Consider the following 20,689-nt stretch of genomic DNA (forward strand, 5'->3'; position numbering starts at 1 on the left):
GAAATAGGAAGGCTTGAATGTTGTGTCTTGAATTTGTAATACTTGATCTCATTTTTAAACTGACCTATGAAAACTCTTCAAAGTTTATTTTAAACTGACCTGTGAAAACTTCAAAGATTTCTCTTTCCTGTGAGAGAAAATTTTTTTCTTTCTTGGGAGAGGTGTTCTGTGGAAGCAGCAGATAAGGGAATGGGGAAAATGAAGTGTGACCTTGGATAGTGTTTCTTTTTCATTCTGAAGTATATAATGTCGTATCCTGATTTTTTTTTTTTTTCTGTTCTTCCCTTCCTCCTACTCAGTGCCTGATATTCCTGGATGACCCACAGGCTGTGAGCGACATCTTGGAAAAACTGGTGAAGGAAGATAACCTTCTCATGGCCTACCAAATTTGCTTTGATCTGTATGAAAGTGCTAGCCAGCAGTTCTTGTCTTCTGTGATCCAGAATCTCCGTACGGTTGGTACTCCCATTGCCTCCGTGCCTGGATCCACCAACACTGGCACCGTCCCTGGATCAGAGAAAGAGAGGTGGGCAGATTGGCTTGCGAAGAAATGTAATTGTTCAGTTGCAGTTCTGCTTTGATGGAGCCTCCTGTTCTATGTATGGATGCCCATTACAAGAATCCAGTTGCTCCCCTTACTATAAGAAAGGGTAATGGGCAAGACACGTTTGCTCAGGGCAAAATTCTGTATTATCAGAATCTACTGTTTGAAACCATGCATCTTTCTTAGGAGCTGAGGTAAGCATGGTGCAGTTTCTGTGGTTCAGCTAATGAGCAGCATTTCATTAAGCTGTAGCGTGGGTTGCTCAGGAACGCTCTGGTGTTGTGTGGTCTTTGCACAACTGGTAAAGCTGTGGAAGGGGAGAGTTCAAGCAAAAAGCTCGTTGTAGCTGTGTGGAAGTTTGGTTTCACATTGTAGCTTGTGGTCTGCTACTTACTCGTGCGAAGAGTGAGCTCGGATGGTGCTGTAGTGTTATAGACCCCTTTGTACTTGCAGTTAGAAAGAGCTATTTCAAATCTAGTCTGACTTTTGTTAAAGTCCTAATATTTAAAACTTGTTCAGCAGTCAGCATCACTGGATGTTAGCTGCAGGAAGTTTCTGTTGAGAAAACTGAAGTTGACATTAACCATTCCATCTTCTTCCATGTTTCTTTTGATGGCTTGTAGGTAATTAACACAAATAGTTTTCCTTTAAACCTCTGTTTCTAGAGGATTAGCAAATCTAGGCTAAGGCTACCCAGGTCGGGGGCAGTGTGGAAGAAGTTTGTGCTCCAGCTGCTCCTTAGTAACCAGAATTGTCATGTCTGTACCCAACCTGATCCCTGTCTTTGACAGGGTGTAATGGAGAACGCTGCCTAGGTCAAGGCTGGTTAAATAAAAGGGTTTATGCAGCTGCAAGGAAGTGGGTCTAAATGCTTTTGAATCAGTGATATGGGCATAGAAGGCATTCTCCTCTCTTATTTTCCAGTGAAATAGAAGGAAAGGCACAGAATAATTTATGAGTCAGGCTGTGGAGCATTAAGATAAGGTGTCAACAACAGCTTAATAGCTTTAATTTCTGTTTCAACACTCTAGCATCCATCCTAATAGTGATTAGCTCAAGGTTTTTGAGTGAGGATACAATTATCCTTGCTGCCTAGTTGTTGACCTTATTTTCTCACCTGTCTCTGCCTGTTCATTCCCTACAAGCATCTCTAATTTTTTTTTAATCTCTCTAGATGGAACGAGGGTGGGGTTTTCCAGGCCTTTGCCTTCAAGGTCCCTAAAAATTGAACTGGGGAGGAGTTTGCTTCTCAGCAGTGACCTCCCGCTAGTCTGCCCTTGTTCTGTCAAAGTCCTGTTTCCACTCGTCATCTCCAGATCCCAGGTTGCCCTTTCAGGACAGTGTTAGCCGCAATTACAGTGCTTGGCTAATTATGAGTGATGAACTGGGTTGCACTTTTCATTTTTATTTTGTTTCAGTGATGCTATGGAAGCTGAAGAGAAACCAGGAAGCACTTGCGCAGGGAAGTCTGCAGAAATTGTGAGTGCCATTTCTAAAATATCCCTGCCTTAGTTTTTCTTGTGTGTTCTGTTTGAATCTCTGGGGTTGGTGTGGCTAATGAAGAATGGAGTTCCACTTCTGTCTTGCTTGGAGACAAGGTGAAAGATGATCTCTCAGGACCAAATATGTGTTAGTCTGAAAGTTCAGCAGTTCAGAATACTGTAGGCTGGAGGAGAATGGGAAGTGCGTGATTTCGTTTGGAATTACCAAGCCCAGAAAAAGGGGAAAAACAGAAGGATCTGGCTTGTGTGTTTTGCTTTTTGTTTATGTTGAAATAATTAACTCATTCCAGAAGAAAAGGCCTGAAATTTGATTGCTGCTGAGAACCTTAGCTGATGAATTAGCTTGATGTTTTTTCCTCCTTCTGAAATCCAGCTGGATCTTACATGAATTTGCTTTTCCTTCTGAAATCTAGCTGGAGTTCTGGCTGGATAGAACTGATGCTGTTCTGCAGGAATGATGGGAGGGGGTGCTGATATAACGTAGTTTCTTTTCCATGAAGGAGGAAGATATTGCCTGTGGCTAGGATGGTGACTATGTTGCTGGGCTGGCTGGTTAGAATCTTTTTGTTTAGTTTGTTTTTTTTTCCCAAGTATTGGAGCAAACGAGTTCACCTCTAACATGCACATACAATTGCATTGCAGTGTGCAGAATAGCTAATGCAATTTTAACACTTGTCATGCTGAGGAAAGGAAATGCTACTAGAGAGGAAAGATGAGGGTTTTTTTTTTTTTTTCTTCATGATGCGTATTTGTGAACTAGACTTAGAAATCCTTGAGAGATTCTTGCAAATCACTTAAAAAGGACAACATTTTAATTAATGAAGGACAAATAGAAGTGTTTTCTTGAAATTATGTTCCACAAGGAAAAAAAAGAGTGGAGTTTCTGGCCACATTGAGGAACCTGTAAACAGTACTTTTGTGCTGGAAATGTGTCTTAAATAAATTTCTGCTGCCTTGGCATTGCTGATTGTGCCAAGGGACAAATATATACAAATGGTCATTGTGGCCAGAAATGTTCTTGAGCTTAATCTTCCACAATTCAGAATACTGACTACAAAGAAATAATTGAGGGGATTAGTTTAAGGGCTGAAGTACTCGTGCCTGGCTCTGGTCTCTGACCAGCTAACAGTGCCAGTACAAACTGCTGCAGTGTACTTTTCACCCTACTCAGAAGAGACTTCAGTTGGAACTGAAACTCTTTCGTGGTGGGGAAGAAGGAGGCTTTCTCAAAGAGCTCTGGAAGATGAATGTATTAGAGATTCCTAGCTCTGCTAGCCTTTGTTCTAAATAAAGCTTTTAGCTCACAAGAATGATGATGCAGGTCAGCAGGGTCATGCAAAGTGTTGTGGTTTTGTGGTCCTCTCCATTAAAACTTCAATGGAAATACAGGTTCACAGGTATAAAAGTGGTTGCCTCTTGCAGGAGACTCATTGTATCTGTAAGGCCTAACATAGCAACTTGCTGGATATCAGATGTCACTCATATCCTTTTGCTTTCAATGAAAGAATACATTTCTTTCCAAAGAGTCTCTTTTACCTGCACAAAGGGACTTGACTATCTGGGAGGCTTGGGCTTGTGCAGCAAGGGCAGAAACAATGTCCTTTTAGTCCTACAAACTGATAGATTTTGGAATACGGTGATGGAACGTGCTAGAGTGACTTCTCATGAACTGTATTTTAACAGAGCCATAGTTGGCTTCTCTTATTTCTTCTTTTTGCTTGTATTTGAAGAACTCAGAGCCTAAGGACCAGATCTCAAAAATGATTAAAATTTTAAGTGGGGAGATGGCCATTGAGTTGCATCTGCAGTTTTTAATACGAAACAACAATACAGACCTCATGATCCTCAAAAACACAAAGGTAAGAAGCTTTGTTAGATATGATTGTCTTGGATTCATCCAATTCATCCTGTGTTTGTTTTGGCTGCATTGTTGTTGTTTTACAACATCATCTTACGTTTTAGCATGACCTCCCTGGGTTTTGAGGATACAAATCTGTGTTTTGGTCATGATAAATTAACATTTAAAACTTGAGCCTGTGAGGCTGAAGAAGAGCTGATTGCACCCAGAAAAGGCCATATGATCAAGATTGTTTCAACTTACAACTAATATGACCTAATGACAGGCTGCTATTAGTGTGTTGATTTTTTTTTTTTTTTTGACAATTGATTTTAGAAACTAATCCTTTTCTCCCCCTGTTTTTGGTGGGTTTGTTTTCCATGTGGTCAGTAGGATGGATGCACTCACCCTCCAGCTCCATGACTGATCCAGTGCAAATGCTGCTGGTTGGGGAGGGAGTCAGCCAGCCAGAACTGTAGGTTACAGTATGTTGGTGTCTTAGTTGAGGTGTTATGTGAGACAACACCTTCAGCTTGGTTAAAGAAATCCCAATATGTGCTCAGAGACCAATATTTCCACATTCAAGAGAAAGCTGATCAGCTATTGTAATGTAGGCAGTTCTGGTAGATTGAGTAACTGTTTTTGTTTTGGAAGGTGTTGCTCAAGGGTGGGCAATAAAAACTTATAGGTAAATTAGATTCTCTTAAGCCAAATGATTATTAGAAGCCATAGGATAAGTTTTTGTGTGTGTGAAATGAGATTAATGTTATCAGCAAATTGGTAGGAGATAGTTATTGGTGGGTTCATCTATTTTAGGAGGCACTTCAAGTGTATTGGAAAATCTTTTACATCTGTTGGTTAGGTGCTTGGGAGTGATCCTGCGTAGTGTTCCAGGAATGACTTGAAAACATCAGGAGTGCACACACTGCAGTGCTCAGTTCTGGGAACCGGAAAAGGGGTTTTCCAGTTAAGCTGCAATTGAAGGAATTGTGTCTCTGACAGGAACTTGTAGAGAGGATTGCTTTGCACTGGAAAGATGGGTTGAGGATATGTTAGAATGTATTAACAATCTATTAACTTGGATTAAAGGGAAATTGCTGGTTAAATTGAACCTAATTACAATACATTTTTCTACTGTACTGGCAAGCATGTTAAGTGACCTAGGGCATGTCTTTTGCTGGCTGATGATACTGACTGTTCTTGTTCTTTCAGGATGCAGTGCGGAATTCCGTGTGTCATACGGCAACGGTTATAGCAAACTCCTTTATGCATTGTGGTACAACCAGTGACCAGTTCCTTAGGTAAATCTGTGGCAAGGATGTTATTTAGAAGTGTTTGAACAACATTGTTGCCCTACTTAGTTTGATATGTTCAGAAGGGTAGCTGCAGAATTCTGATGGGCTTAGAGAAGAATAAGAGTCTGAAAACTAATGTGGAGGCAGAGGGAAGAAGCTGGAATTGTTTCCTTTTCTCTGTCCTCACAAACTGCTCATGAGCAGTTTGGATAGTGGAGATCTAGAACTTCTATTCTTCCTCCTTACTAGTTGGAGAATTTCTGAGATTATGTATCTTTTTTGGTAGAGACTGACAGTGCTGAATGACTCTTGGAGGGGAAATGTCAGGGCTGACCTTACCAGGGACTTCAGGAAAGCTCCAGAAACTCTACTCGAGTTTCCCCCCAAAGAGTTGATGGGCTGCATATTTAGCGGTTGTTATTCATCTTTCACTGAGATCACCAATATCTAGAAGCTTGACTATGACCAGCCAAAAATCAAGGCTGATGAAGTGGAGAAAGGTATAAAGTGGAAATGTGGTTGGTCGTCTTGCCTTCTGGAGCTACTTTCTGGTTTGAGAGCAGTCTTTAGTGCTGTGAAATCTTGCTTGCAGGGTGAGGAATGTGCTGTATGGAAAACGTTGTGTTAACCTTTCACTTTTCGTCCTCCAGAGACAATTTGGAGTGGCTGGCCAGGGCCACTAACTGGGCTAAGTTTACTGCTACCGCCAGCTTGGGTGTTATACACAAGGTAACGTTGCATTCATTCCCCTATGTTCAGTATAAATGCCTGACTTGTGAACACTGAAAACATTTGAAGCAGGGATTCTGAATGATGCCCGCACTCCAGTTTACCCAGTCTATTGTAAGGCACAGCTGTAACAGAGTTTGTATCTTTGCACTAAAGAAAAGCTGCGCTTTATCAAGTCCATCTTGTCTCATATCCAGTGTAGTTTGTGGCATGTTTTGCCGATCATCAGAAAGGTGGTAGGATAACATGGCTCAAGGAGAGAGTCTTCATAGCTCTTTTCTTCCTTTGTGAGTTGAACAGAGTTGATACTTTCTAGCTATGAAAACTGCAGTTGTATTTTTCCTAAGTGATTTTGGGACAGTACCAAAGTCCTTACTGTAGTAAGTTTCGGTAACTTTGAATAGTGATCTAAGTAGCAGTTGTTTTCTTCAAATTCCTTCACAGGCAGGGTATATTTAAGGTTGTTTTGGAGTAGTAGGAAATCTTTGTAATTGTTTTGTATGCATCAACCCTCACTATAGTGCTCTAGTGAGTGAATTCATGTAGCTTCAGGCCACATTTGTCCTGGTTTAGATCAGTGACCAAGTGATTGATGAATATTTGTGTGCTGGGTTAATAAAACCCCAGTACAGAAGGATTCTTTGCTGATTGTACAGCACTGAAAGGCTGATTTTTGTGCAGAAAGTACTGACTATAAAATATTTTCTCCTGACTTATTTAAATATTGTCTTGAGGTGTTTGCATCCATTGTTTTTTTCACCTTTCTCTTCCCACTGTCTTCCCTTCCTGCTGGACACTGGACGTACAGGGTCATGAGAAAGAAGCATTACAGCTAATGGCAACGTACCTCCCCAAGGACACCTCTCCAGGGTCAGCCTACCAGGAGGGCGGAGGACTCTATGCCCTGGGTCTCATTCATGCTAACCATGGTGGGGACATCATTGACTATTTGCTGAACCAGCTGAAGAATGCCAGTAACGATGTATGTACTGGGTTCAGTAATGACCCTTTGTTTTGTTTGAAATATCCAGAGGGGTGGTAGCTGGTTTAGAAGTGAGGGTTAGAGGTAATTAAGACTGTGTCAGTGGTGTGATAAAGTTTTATATATAAAGTTTTATTTTAACAAACTATTGCTCAAGGTTTAGGTAAGATTTGTAGGAAGTTCTTATGTATTTGACAGTGAATCTAGCTTCATTTTTCTTACTGGTTATGTACCTACTTTGTTTTCCTAGTAGGCCTGCAGTATTCAGGCACTGTTATTGTTTACAGAGTAACTGTCAAAGGAGTAAGCTACAAAATGCTTCTGCTGCCCTGTAGGTTTAATGCATCTCATACAAAAAGAAGTGTTTTACTTTACCACTTACTGTATGTAGACCTCTACAAAAAGTCTCTTTATAAGTTTGGAATAGATTAGTATTTTCCAGCGTGTTCTCTTCTTCTCTTTGGGTAATTTCAGATTACATCTTTAAAAATTCTGTGAACATATCCAACTCATCTTATTTCAAATGTACGGCCTTTCCTGTATCCACTGTTAGAACCAAAGGGGATGTAGACTGTTTAAGGCAGCCATTTCTACACATGGCACAGATTTGTGCTGTTGCATAAATCGCTCAGTGGGGAAAGAGACTCTTAAAAGTGCTATAAAGTCTCTTGTGTTATTTGGAAGGCTTCTGGTACTCACTGTTTATGGCCTTTAGAACTGCCATTTTTATTCTAGCTTCTACCTCTTTCATCACCTTAGAATGTAAAAGTGATATTTCTAACAGATCAGGAGATAATTTTGTGTTTGGGGCTAAAGCTTTGCAGCTTTATATTGATGGAAAGATGTCTACTTCAGCTGAAGCCATATTGTTTCCTGTTTTATGATGACTAAACTTTCATGTGCTTCTCTAGATTGTCCGACACGGTGGCAGCCTGGGTTTGGGTCTGGCTGCCATGGGAACAGCACGTCAAGATGTGTACGATTTGCTCAAAACAAACCTATACCAGGATGATGCAGTGACAGGTACATGTTCTGCTTTCAGAGCAAATAACCACCTGAAGCCTTATCATGCTTCTGGGTTTTTTGTTTGTTGAGTTGGGTTTGTTTTTTTTTTTTTCAGGTTTTCTGTTAGCAGCATAGATCGCTTCTAGATTGCCTTAGCTGCATTTTATTTACTGACCTTTTCCTGATCAGCACACGTCTTTATTTTTACAGCAGTAACGTTCAGAGCTCCTGTCAGGACTGGTCTGTGGCACTATGCCAAATATTGATAAGACAATCTAGGTCTTTAAACAGCCCCTTATTTTGCTCTATTCTTTCCTTTGTCATACACTTTTTATTTAGTGTGGTTGATCTCCAGATCAACCTTTTTGGCTGAGAGGGAGGCTTGGAGAAGCTTGTGGGGGCTGCTTTGCCATTGGCAGGGGTTCACCAGAAAATTCATCTCAGCAGTTCTTGGCCCAAGGAAGAGAAAATTGAATTTGATAGGGAAGAGCACTAAGTTGGGGCTGGTAGGTTATCATTATAAGCACATTTGGCCATGAATAATGGGATTGCTGGGCATGGTGGTGTCCAGAAGTGATTTGTTGCCCTATGTCTTGTGTGATTCTCTACATATAATATTTACTGCTTTTGGGAGAAGAGTTTGTGTGAATTTTTTTCTTTTCTGTGCTGTGCAGGTGAGGCAGCTGGCCTGGCACTGGGATTGGTTATGTTGGGATCTAAAAATGCTCAGGCTATTGAGGACATGGTTGGCTACGCACAGGAAACCCAGCATGAAAAGATTTTGCGGGGCCTTGCGGTTGGAATTGCTCTGGTCATGTACGGGAGGATGGAGGAGGCAGATGCTCTCATTGAGAGTCTCTGTAGAGATAAGGTAAGTTTATCTGTGACTTAATCCCTGGCCTTTTTGTTACATGGATGAACTTCCTGTCCTTTTGTGAAATCTCCAGCTGTGGTGGGTTTGTTAATTCAAACCAGGGAATTTCGTACATAAGTCTGAAGTAGGGTAGTTTCACAGATTACTTCACTCTTAATTAAAAAGTAGAACAACAATAGTGCTTAGTTGTGTATTTCTTTAGCCTAATACTCAGTCTCCATAGTCAGTAGCAGGTAGTGAATAAGAAGCAGAATGACACATCTGCCAGATATTCTCTTTGGCATAGCAACTATTTGTCCCCCTGAAATTGGTAATGACAACCCTGCTTTGGTGATTGTTCCGTTACTCATCCCCAGTTAAGTAGCGAGGCTACCTGTTTGTAGATTACAGGCCCAAGAGTAGAACAGATTTAAAGTCAGAATTACTGAGTCCCTGTTTGGATTAATGTTAAATATTGATGCTTTCTCTTCCAGGATCCAATTCTCCGTCGTTCCGGCATGTACACTGTTGCTATGGCATACTGTGGCTCAGGGAACAACAAGGCCATCAGACGCCTACTGCATGTGGCTGTAAGTACTGTGGGCTTAGGAGCACATAGCGAGAAATTTGTGGTGGGGAGAGTAAGCACATAACTTTGGCAGGCTTTGTGTCTACAGTGTTAATGTTCTGCTCCAAATCAGAGATTGTGAAGTGATGAAAGCTTTCCATAATACTATGAGTAGAAATAACAGGGCCTTCTGAAATCAGGATAAGCAGACTTTCAGCAAGAGAATATTCAACCTGCTGTCACAAAAAAGGAACCTATTTAAAAATAGAACATAATCCTAAAGTAGCTGGTAACTGATTTGCAATGAATAGTCTGTGTAATGATGGGCTGGGGAAAAAACAACTTGAACTGTAAAAGATGAAGTCTGTCTGCTCTTTAATAGGCTTGCAGTCACAGTGTATGAACAAGGGTGAGGCTGTTTCAGCTAAGGCTGAACATGGTTATTAGCTTTCCCTATAATCCTCTTGTCTTGATTAACCTGTGTGCCTGACAGCTGGCCTGAAATGTTGCAGAGTCCTCAAGTGTTTAACTATATTCTGAATGTCCTGTTTTCCTTTTTTAGGTGAGTGATGTGAATGATGATGTGAGGCGGGCAGCTGTTGAGTCACTTGGTTTCATTCTGTTCAGGTACATTATCTTCCTTGGTCACTTCTACAGCCTTCAATTTGATGTCTGTTACATTTTCAGGAAATGTGTATGCTGTTGCTTTCACAAAATAACTCAATTGCAAACTGAATGGAGGTTGAAAAGTCAAAAAATTGAGAGAGCATAAAACTTGGTTCAGAATTAGAAGCCTTCCTTAATGTTCAGCAGATGCTTAATGAGCCTTTCTGTAGGTTTCCGGACTTATAGTTTAATTGTCTGAATAGAGTTAAATGAAGTTGACAAATAGAATGAAAAATTAATATTTGCAGGATTGAGAGTTAATTAAAAAATAAATATATAGTGCTTGTGCCGGGCCTCTTAAAGGCACCAGTACTCAGATAAATATGTCTGCCTGATTGCTATCTAAAACATTCCTGAAGGTTGTGACTTTGGTAAAAATAGCCTGAAGAAGGATGTTGAAATAGTCCTTGTTGTTAAGTATCTACTATTAAACCCTGGCAGGTTACTAGTCATACGTTGTGGTAATGTAAGCCCACCACAAAAAAGTCATGATGTTTGCTTTGGTTCCATAAAATGAAATCTGTTACTGAACTGCTATTCTGTAGTGCTCTATAGTTCCCTAGGCAAGAGGTGTTTAGGGTTGGTTTTTTTTCATTAGATTGGGGAATTGGAAGGCTCCCCAAGGGCTGCACCTTCACCTGTCAACACAGTAATCTGTGTTATCTGAGCACTGAGCCAAGCTCTAGCCTTGATTGTGTCTGAGAGGAGGTAGTGCATACTTAGGTTCAGGACTGTAATTTAAAACCTTTGTTCACATCTTCTGTAGGTTAGCGGAAGTTTGTAAATTCATCCTAAAAATCAGAATAAGAGGTACTTAAAGCTGGTGTTAAAAAAATGGATTACTGATATGACCAGTCAATTTGTCATTAACCCGGTTGTTCCTCACGTAGAAATCACTCTGCTCCATTCAGTTTTATGTGAAGCATAATCTGTCTGCAATTAAATGTAGCTTGCAAAGAGAATGAATTCTCTCTGTGGGCAGCAGGCGTCTCCCAAGAGCTTCTGCTCTGTTGCTCTCAATGAGCGTAGATCGTTCCTGGCTGCATAGCGCTGTGTCTCTCCTGAAGCCAAAGGGTCTCTTTAACTGGGCATCTGTGTACAGAAGGAAAATTCCATGCAGGCCTTCCATAGCTTCAGGCATCTTTTTTCCAAACAGGTTGTGACAAGGCACTTTTGATCTGTGATTTCAGTGTAATTTTTCTTTTCAGCAAATGCAAAACATAATTGAACATTGATAGCTCCTACCAAAATGAGAAGCTTTCAAGGCTCTGAGCTAAACCATTTGCCATGTGCTGGCGTCTTGTTGGAGCAGGATAGTTCTGGGCCTGTCCTCTCCGTATCTGGCAATGAGGAAATGAGTGACATCATCTTTGACTCTTTCACCTGCTCTGCAGTGGTTCATATCTTATCCTGCCTCTTCCCACCCCTTTCTGGAGGGGTACAGTCCAAAACCTGCTTGCACTGTAGGGAGGAACATTTCTTTGTAAATTCCAGTGTCCACCTTACTTGGTAGCAAAGGACTACAGGTTTTTTATCTGATTATTACTGTCTTCTGGAGGCAAAAGGCTTGTGTTAGACTGCTGTGGTCGCTAACAGTTTTCACTTGATAACTTTCACAAAATACTTGATCAGTTGTTTGGCTTTAAGATGCATTTCTGGAGGGAGCCCTTGGTTTGTCTATCCCAGATCCATGCAGTGATGGAAGGGATTTTCTGCTTAGAGTGCCCCAGAGATTACCCCCTGCATTACTCTCTCTAATTATAGATCAAAAGCTGTATTTGCGTTCCTGGAAAGAAATACTGTCTGTCTGTGCAGGGATCTAGAAGCTGGTTTTACATTTACCTTTCCTGCTTGCTGAAACTGCTAGTTAGCACTGTGTGCTCTGGCCTGTCTCAACACTGCAGGTGTGCAGAGACATAAAGAGCAAGTGGGCTGTGAGTTTGTCAGATTGCATGACTAACATGACGTCTCTTTCTTAGGGCTGTCATTTGTTGAAGTGTAACTGGATTTACTTGTCTTCAAGGCCACTAATGCAGCATTGAATACTGGCAAGAGTCGGTGATCTGCCAGCTGCTAGGTAGACAGAGCTTTTGAATGAGGTGTTTTGTGATGGGATGTGAGCAGGTCTGTAACGCAGTGGGCTAAGCCCCAGAAATTAATCTTGTCTTAGGTGAAGGAACGTGACTGAAGCTCCTGTGAGAAGTCGTCTTGGTGAATTCTTTGGATGTGGTTCCAGAAAGGGAACTGTGAAGTCAGGATTGAAATAAGGGAAATTTTTTTTTTTAATGCTACCTACACTTTTCTTGGTGAATTCATGCCACTACTGTAGGGTTCAGCATGCCAGAGGTGTAAGTTCATCTGCTGGGCTGTACACTAAAGCAGGAGTATGCACAGACTTGTGTTTCTGTCTGTTCCTGCTATAGGAATAATAAAATCCGTGTAAGGGTGGAGTTGACAGAGGCAGAGGGTGGTAACTTCCTTAGAAGCACTGTTGGTGAACATGACAGAGCTCCTGACAGACCTAGAGCCCACAAATTTACTTTGTGTCATAAATACCTAGTTTGTTTTCTCCTTTTGTTACAGCTATCTATGAATAAATGTTCTTCCTCTTGGATTTGAACTAAAAGTGTCATAAACATCACAAAGCCAGCTATTTTTAGGTAAATCATTTGCATAGCAGAACATTCTGTAAGGCTTTTCTATCCTTGCTTACCTCTGTGGCTCTTCCTTGCTAGCACATACATGCAACCGGATGTATATTCAAGAGTACAGGTTGGCTTTTGTGGCTAGAGTTAATGGAAGCAGCACAGTAACAGAGTAAAATGTCATGGAACACAATGTAATAAAATGTGACATTTAATTTTTAAAGCAGTAAAGTTTTGTTTTATCTTGCAAAGATTAACTTTAATTTTTTAAAATTTTTTTTGTTACACTTTTAAATTACTGGAAAAGTCTACAAAAGAATGTGTGTGGCTACTTCACTGTTCAGAATTCGTGAGTCATGGTTTAGATAGGATGTTTCAGTCTGTTATTAAGTTTTGCTTAGGAATTGCAAGATTAAATTTTCTAGTGTGTTATGAAAGATATCAAATTACCCAGTTACAACATTCAGTACTTTCCTTAGCATATAATTCCTTGAGAGAATTTCTATATTCTTTAGTGTATCAAGTGAAAACAGTCTGTAGTTTTGACTCTCTTTAAATTACTATCAGTTGGGGGTTTTTGGTAACTGCAATATGTTATGTCTTCTCAGATAACATAAAAAAATGTTAAAATGCACTTTCAGCAGTGTTGAGGAGTTTTGTTCCTACATTCTTTTCCAAAGTTGTTTTTGTTGCCTGGAGCAAAGGTGAAAAGTTGGTGAAATTTTCACTTCTGCAACAGGATTGCTAGCTGTATTTGCTCAGCACATCCTGGGTTAGCCATGTATGTCCACTTGATGGACTTTGCATTGCTCAAAACATCAACTGTGGTGCGAGGTTTTTGAAGGGATTAGGGAAGCAGGGGTTAGTGCTGCTATAGCAGCTGCACACTTGGATGTTGGATGCTGCTGGCCTGGCTGTGTGAATGTCTGCAGGCAAGTCGCTGTAGGGAGCAGAGCAGTAGCAATCGTGCCGCTTGAGCTGCAGAATGCATTGTGGTGTCCTGTTCACACAGCACAGAAATAACTTCCGTGTTCTATTCTTGGACTCCCTAAAGCTTCCCAGAGGACCGCGTATGTAGAACCAAAGCCTGTTGACCAGCAACGTTGCTGCTGTTAGTTCTGGTTTTGCTGACTGTTGCCGACAGGTCCGCAGACTGAGAACTGAAAGCACAACTTGCTGGCTGCAGGACTTGGTATGGCTTTTTTTCCCTCTCGACTTAGTGCCCTACAAAATTTAGGCACTAGTTATGTGTTTTGGAATTGATCATATTCATGCCAGCATATTAAATTATCAGAAAATGCTTTGATGCAAGAGAATTGTTTCAAAACTCTCTCTTCCTTTCTTCCTCCTCACAACTATAAAGACAGACAAAATAGTATGGAATAAAAACCTGAGACTTTTTACAGTTTCTCTGTTTAGAAAAATGACCATCTCTGTTAAGAGATGCTTTTAAGTAAAATACCATTGTAAAATGGTACAGAAGCATGAATAAAGCTTGAGATGTTTGAAGGTTGCAGTGTGGATGCAGGGCTGTTCAAGAAGCTCTGCTGTGCAATAGCAAGAAAATAAGGGCTGTGTTGACTTGGCTACAGTCATGTATCTCGGTTCTCCTGGTCCTGATACTTTTGCCAGTGATCATAGACAGCAAACTCACCTTACTGCTGATGTTGATGTATTAGTCCTTTCTACTGAAGTGGTTTATAAAATATTTATCATGGTTGTTGGAAAACAGCATTTAAGGATCTTGTGATTTCTGGTCAGCCTTTTTTCTTTTTTTAAGACTATTACGATGAGATGGAAAACATGATAAATTTAAAGTGTTTTACTTATTAAAAATAGAAAGAATTATTTTTATCTTAATTTTTACTACTTTAGATCATGAATTTGTCTTTGTTTATATTACTGAGATGTGATTGGTTTACGGACTCAGCTTTATTTTTATATTGTTATATGTTAGAGCAATGCTGCAGTGTATCTAAACGCGTTAGTTTATATATGAACTGAGGAGGTAGAAGTTTTATAGATATAACAAATCTGGTTAGGGAAAAGGCTTAAATGTGGGATGCCGCAGTGCTTGAAAGCATGAACTAAGGAGGTTTAATGCTCTCATAGCAGTTGTTAAGTCCAGGGGAAGAAGAGCCATGGAGAAGCAGGACTTAAGGCACAGTGTTGTGGGATGCTGTTTCTACCTTGGTGCAATATTGTTGGGAAAAGGCTAAGGGCAGGAGAGGGAGCAATGCAGCCTCTAGAGAGTCCCCAAAGGAAGATGTAGTCTTGGCTGATGAGTGTAGGCTACCCAAACACAGAGAACTCCACATGGCTTATGTTCAGTTATTCATTTTAGGATGGTGCAAGTGAAATAGTAATGTTTCCTGCTTTTGTATTATTTGTGTTTACATGGCCTTTGATATTTTACAGCTATATATTTGTTTTAAAGCAAACAGAAATGAGAAACTTGGATTTTGTTCTAGGAAGACTTGGACAGTTTGTTTTCTTTAACTCCTTCAGCCTACCTTTATCCAGTAGGCAGATGGCAGATATTCTGGGTAATTGAGTGTGAGGCTAATAGTCACTCTAAAGTAATACGTACCAGTGACTTTTTCAGTGTGTTAATTGTGAAGAAGAGGGATTTAGTGAAAGATACCTGCTTGTTAATTCTTGCATAGGAAAGATTAAAAGGGTTTGTTTGTCCTCCAACCCATTTTATCTTTGTGTTATTCAGCCTTCTTAGGGGGGAGAATGAGGGTCCCTTTCAGTGAAAGGTTAATAGTAACAGAAATCTTACTATAATCAGAAGAAGCCTTAGACTTCCACTGAAGTCTTTGGATTTGCAAATGCCTTTATCTGCAGGGCTGAAACTGGAAACAGTTGCGTGTCTTTACTGACTGAACTGTAGTGCATTGGAGAAGTCCCTTAGCATCTCTGGTAAAACTAATCTAACTTCTAATGAAACTTGTAGCTGTACAATCAGATTGCACAAATACATTATATATTAGTTGTTTCAAACAATACACTATGACATCTTGCATTAATTCTTTCATTACTATTGTTTTATCTTTGTTCTAGACTATTTGTATGTGTGAGTTTTTACTTACTTTGGAAAATAGGGCTCAGAGCCTTCCATCACTTGAGAGCTTTTGAAAATCTCAGGAAGTGTCTTAACTTCCTCCTGTAAACTGGAATGTCTACACAGATAAGTAAATTACAATGATTAGTTTAAATCTGAGGTAGTTGCTTCAGCCTAGCTTGTACCCTGCTGAAAACTCTAAAGTATTCCTTCAGGAAGTCACTTGCTCTGTAGGGCCTAAAAATACTACCTGTGGTGCCTGCAATAAGCCTGTAAGCGCATAGATAAAGATTTTCAGATCACTAAATCACAGTGTGTGTGAGGAGAGGGAAAGAAACCAGTCTAGTATGTTCCCCCCGACACCTCTAATTCCAGAAAAATATTGTCAGTTTCTCAGATTACACACGCTAAGGCTTTGTAAGTGAGTAACTAAACATTTTAAGCAGTGCAATTTATAAGTAAATTGGTTGTCTCACCAAATCCTTGAATTTGCTTTAAAACTACTGTTCAGCCACTGAAGTTTCAAGTTAAGTCATGAAAAATGCTGAGATTCTTTGAGGCACTAAATGGAGCTGATTAATTATTTTTTTAATAGCAAAAACTTCCTGTTGGATTTAATGGGGGATTATTGATGTGCATCTTGCAGAATAAAAGGCTCATTTGTTGTGCAGAGTTTAATGAATTTGAAAATGAGCTGTCACCTGTCTAGAGCATTGTAAAGAGGCTCCTCCAGAGAGCAAGGAGCTCTTCATTCTTAAGAGCATGATGTTGTTTTTCAGAGGTTGGAAAGGACCTTGGTACCTGGATGGAAGGAGTCTTAGATGTGGCTAGACAAATAGGATTTGACATGAATTATTAAAAATAAGAGTAAAATGGACATTTCAGCAAACCATCTTTCCTATTTTTTGTAACTAGCTTTACATTTTAAAATGAAAAAAACTTCCTCTCCTGTTGTGCAGGGCAAAAGCCTTTCTTTGCAACAGGAGAAAACTGTGTGTCTCACGAGAATGGACACTGACAGTAAACACCACGATGTCAAGTGCCACAGCAAAAATATGGAAGTTACTTCTCTTGATTGTTCTTTTTGCCATGTTGATGGTTACCTAGAGAGCCAAAGGGGAAGTGAAACAAAGGAGTGGTTCTTAGCAGTTGTACATAAGCATCTGTATAAATATAATGAAAGAAATCTAATGCTTCGTGGTAGTATTAAGTCAGTCCTGAGAACTGACCAGAACTCAGGGACTCCTGGCTCCAGCTTGCAAGACAAAGAGCCAGAAGAGCTCTGGCAAGCGTGCTGCCTCTTTGGGCTCCAGTGTCCCAGGTTGTTTGGTATGCCTTCACCAGGTTTACTGTGCTTTTATTACTTTACATTTTAAGGCTGATGTTCCATATGACAAGCCTGGAAAAAGATTTGGGGAGTAATGCTTTTTTTTTTTGGTCATACCAGCTTGCAGTGCTGTGGGTTTTTCCATAATGAGAAAATGGTGTAGGAAAATTATATTTTCTGTGAAGCACCGTAAGAAATCAGTGTGCCTCTTGTATGTCAGTGAACAGCTTTGCAGCATCAGTGTCTGTTCTCAGTCCCTTGACTTTTGCTTAACACTGGGTTTTTTTAACTGTATTTTGATGCGTTTGAAAATTGATACTAGTATGGTGAGGTGTGATGTGGTTAGGAAGAGTTTTACACTTGCAGAATACAAGATGAGTGATGAATACGTTTTTCTGCCTGCTTAGAAGTTTTCTGATAGAATCTGAACTAAAGGCTTGCAGCTTATAGAACCCCAGATGGTTTGAGACTGGCTTCATGAGATGTATTTATTATCACCACAGTTGAGATGAGCTGGATTTCTTCTCTCTCTTTTTTTTTTTTAAGGATGACTTGAAGGTTGTGGGTTGGTTTGTTTGTTGTGGGTTGGGTTTTTTGTTGTTTTATTTATGGGGTTTTTTAAAAGTATTCTCTTTCTTTGCATTTCAAGGCACTCATTCTGTTATACTTCAAACTCCATTATTTTCCTCTCAGCACGACTGCTGAGGTGGGTATATTTATAGGTAGTCCTTCTGTCCATGTCTGCTGTAATTTTTAATTAGAGAGGCAGTCAGAACATTGACTAAGTATCTCCTAATGTATTTTAAATAATTAAACAAAAAACAGTACGTGTCCATTGTTCTTCTAAAATGTATTTCTTTCCATAGTGTTTGTATGTTCAGATCAGCTTTGACTTTTGTCTGTTTTGCCTCTCTAGTAGTTTAAAAAGAAGTGCAATATGCCAGGTAAAATTTCTGTGATAATGAGGAGAGTTAACTAGGTAACTGTGTAGGTTATTATTTTCTGTAGTGCATAGAAGCCATAAAGCTGGCCAGGTGCTTGGTTTGGCACGGATCAGATTCTGAAAGAATTGAGTCTCTTTCTTTTGGGTGGTTGGAAGTAGGAAGCGCCTTTCTCCTGTAAAAAGGTCCTGTGTTCTGATAGCAAGTGACTGCAAACCTTTTAGCAATTGTTATTTAGACTGCTGTCTTTCTGAAGGAAGCTGGAAGCTATAAAAATGCTCTCACTTCACAGCCAGCATGTAAGAATCTATTTTATATATTTGTGTTCTTTAAAGATGGTGCTCGTGGATGTAGTCCTGAGCATCGTGTTTTGCCTGTCAGTACCACATGAGCAGTTATTCTTGGTTACCATGCAATAAACTTGTGCTTTCTTTCAGTGGCTTGCAATGACTCTCTTATTTGCAATCATGCCTTGCTAATGAAGGTAATGTCTTTGTTCCAGTCTGTTCTTGTAGACACGGTTGCTAAAACAAGAACTCTGCCATCAGTTATGTTGTCTCTTTATTTCATAGTTCTGCATCTTCTCTTCATCTTCTTCCTCTGTCCTTATGCTTTCCAAGACTGTGACCTGAATTCTTAGCTTGTTTGCTTTGTTGGTGGACAAGCAATTTCTTTTTACACTTTGCGTGTTAAGTGAAATGTGCATGTTTTCTTGATGTATTTCTGTCTATGGAGAAATTTCCTTTCTCTGTAGGAAGACTAGATTTTTGATTAGTCACTAGTCCTTTCAATTGAGGTTTATTGTTGCTGACTAAATTCAGTAACTGGAATGTGTTGAGCTTCTATTTATGGCTACTAAAACTAAGAAATCTAGATGCTGGCTTGACAAAATACATCTTTGCTGGGGAGCCTTTTTCAAGGGGTGTTTCCTGTTGGTGGAGTCTAAATACTGATTACACAGAGGCTTTGGAATTGTTCTCTGTGGGACACGTAGGGGAAATTACTCCTCGTGTCATTGCTCATTGCAGACTGACAAGAATAAGGTCAGACAGAAGAGAACTAAGTAACCCCTTGCTCTTTCCAGATGCTGTGGGCCAGCTCTGATGTTCCCAATGGAAAGGGAAAATTTAAGATGTTGAAAGTAGATGATTGCTGCCTGCTGTATGAACAGTTTTTGTTTAATTGACATGGATTTATTTAAGTAACGAGAGTTTTCAAAGATGACTACTTGCTCTCTGGCTGCTGGGAAATAACCCCTCAAGAATGGTGCTGTGCCCATTTGCCACTTGGTGTTATTCCTCATGAAGACTGGTTCCTTCATTGCAAATGATACTTCTGATTTTTTTTTTTTTCTGTGATCAATCTGTGCATGGATGTGGTTCCGCTTTTACCTCATTGCAGAGTGCCTGCTTTAGGTTAAATGAGACAATAGTCTGTGAAGTTTTCAGCTATGTACCTGGAAAGCTTTGAGTTTTTTGGGTTTGTTTTACTCCTACTTGCTCGCCCCTTGAGCTTCAAAGTAATCTAGGTCTTACTAAAGGCTTTTGATTCTCAAATATTTTTAGATATAGGTATCTTTCACAGTTATAGCAATCCATCAATTCCGGCTTTTAACCACAGGATCCGCTTATACAAACTTTGATTAATGAAAGAGGAGTAGGAGCAATTAGAACTTAGTCTAGCCACTTAAGGTAGAATATCACCTAAAATGGGAGGAAGGAGACAAATTACTGCAAGTACCTCAGAAGTATTTTTAATACTTTCTCCTGGAACTTTCTGGCAGTTGTTACATTAGGCTCTATTTTGAACTTGCATATGTTTTAAATTAAATATATATAAATAAATGTTGGAAGGACATGTTATCTTCAGTACTTTGTGTTCTGCGGATTAAAAAAACCTAAGCCTTTTACTGTACATAATTTTAGTGTGTAACTGAAGAGTTCTGAAAACAAAAAAATTAAAACAAAACCCAAGCTGAAAATTTTACTGTAAATGGAAAATGTTGAAAAAATGGTGAGCTGGCTGCTTACTGTAAGAACTCCAGTACTTTGGGGAAATCCCATTTCCCTGTGCAAAGAGAGGTGATCTGGAACTGTCAGAAGCTCCTGATTTCCCAGATGATAGACACTCTCTTTTACAGATTGTGATGAGTTATTATTTCTATGAGTTTTTGTGCTCTGATGGAAGAATTGAGTGTGTTTGAGAGAGTTCAGATTGGGACCTGTAATCTTGTGCCGTTAGTCTGATGAAATTTCTTTGAGCTAAGATGAACTGTGAATGTGTGCAAGGCTAGATGGTACTGTTGTCTCTGCTGTCTCTTAAGCACTTGCTCTTATTTTCAGGTGAAATAGCTATTCTGTCTGTGAGTTTTTTGCTTTATGTGAGCTGTATTGGATGAGGCTTTCACTGAACTTCCAAGGGTCCTAAAAAAGGAAGTTGGTTCATATAGGTTGAAGGGATGCTCCGGGCACTGCCTGTCCTGTTTTACTCATGATCACTGATGTGCTATTGTTGTACTTTGGCTAAATGCTCTCATTTTCCTAGTGTGAAAGGAACAAAGGGCAGTTTTCTGTGACAAATCTGACAATACCAGACTTATGTGTATATGAGAGTAGCAGAGATGAAATTCAGATGGGTAGGAGATTCTGCGCATCTCCCACAAAGGGATCATGTCAGCGCATGGAATTTTTTCTCACCCTGCTAAGAACCAGTTTTCCTCCTTGTGGAA

At 39.9% G+C, this 20,689-nt stretch overlaps 1 protein-coding gene across 1 annotated transcript in view; it reads left to right on the forward strand.

Moving 5' to 3' along the window:
- The window catches only part of PSMD1 (proteasome 26S subunit, non-ATPase 1), a 71,045-nt gene that overhangs the window by 7,608 nt on the left and 42,748 nt on the right, over positions 1-20,689 (forward strand). The window contains exons 7-16 of the mRNA XM_086754751.1: positions 300-526; positions 1,963-2,023; positions 3,777-3,905; positions 5,096-5,184; positions 5,829-5,907; positions 6,716-6,889; positions 7,801-7,912; positions 8,569-8,765; positions 9,242-9,337; positions 9,878-9,942. Of these exons, the coding sequence (XP_086610877.1) occupies positions 300-526; positions 1,963-2,023; positions 3,777-3,905; positions 5,096-5,184; positions 5,829-5,907; positions 6,716-6,889; positions 7,801-7,912; positions 8,569-8,765; positions 9,242-9,337; positions 9,878-9,942 (1,229 nt within the window). The remainder of the gene's footprint in view (positions 1-299; positions 527-1,962; positions 2,024-3,776; positions 3,906-5,095; positions 5,185-5,828; positions 5,908-6,715; positions 6,890-7,800; positions 7,913-8,568; positions 8,766-9,241; positions 9,338-9,877; positions 9,943-20,689) is intronic.

Source organism: Chlamydotis macqueenii, chromosome 9 (genome assembly GCF_036417535.1).
Source record: "Chlamydotis macqueenii isolate bChlMac1 chromosome 9, bChlMac1.mat, whole genome shotgun sequence".
NCBI lineage: Eukaryota > Metazoa > Chordata > Aves > Otidiformes > Otididae > Chlamydotis > Chlamydotis macqueenii.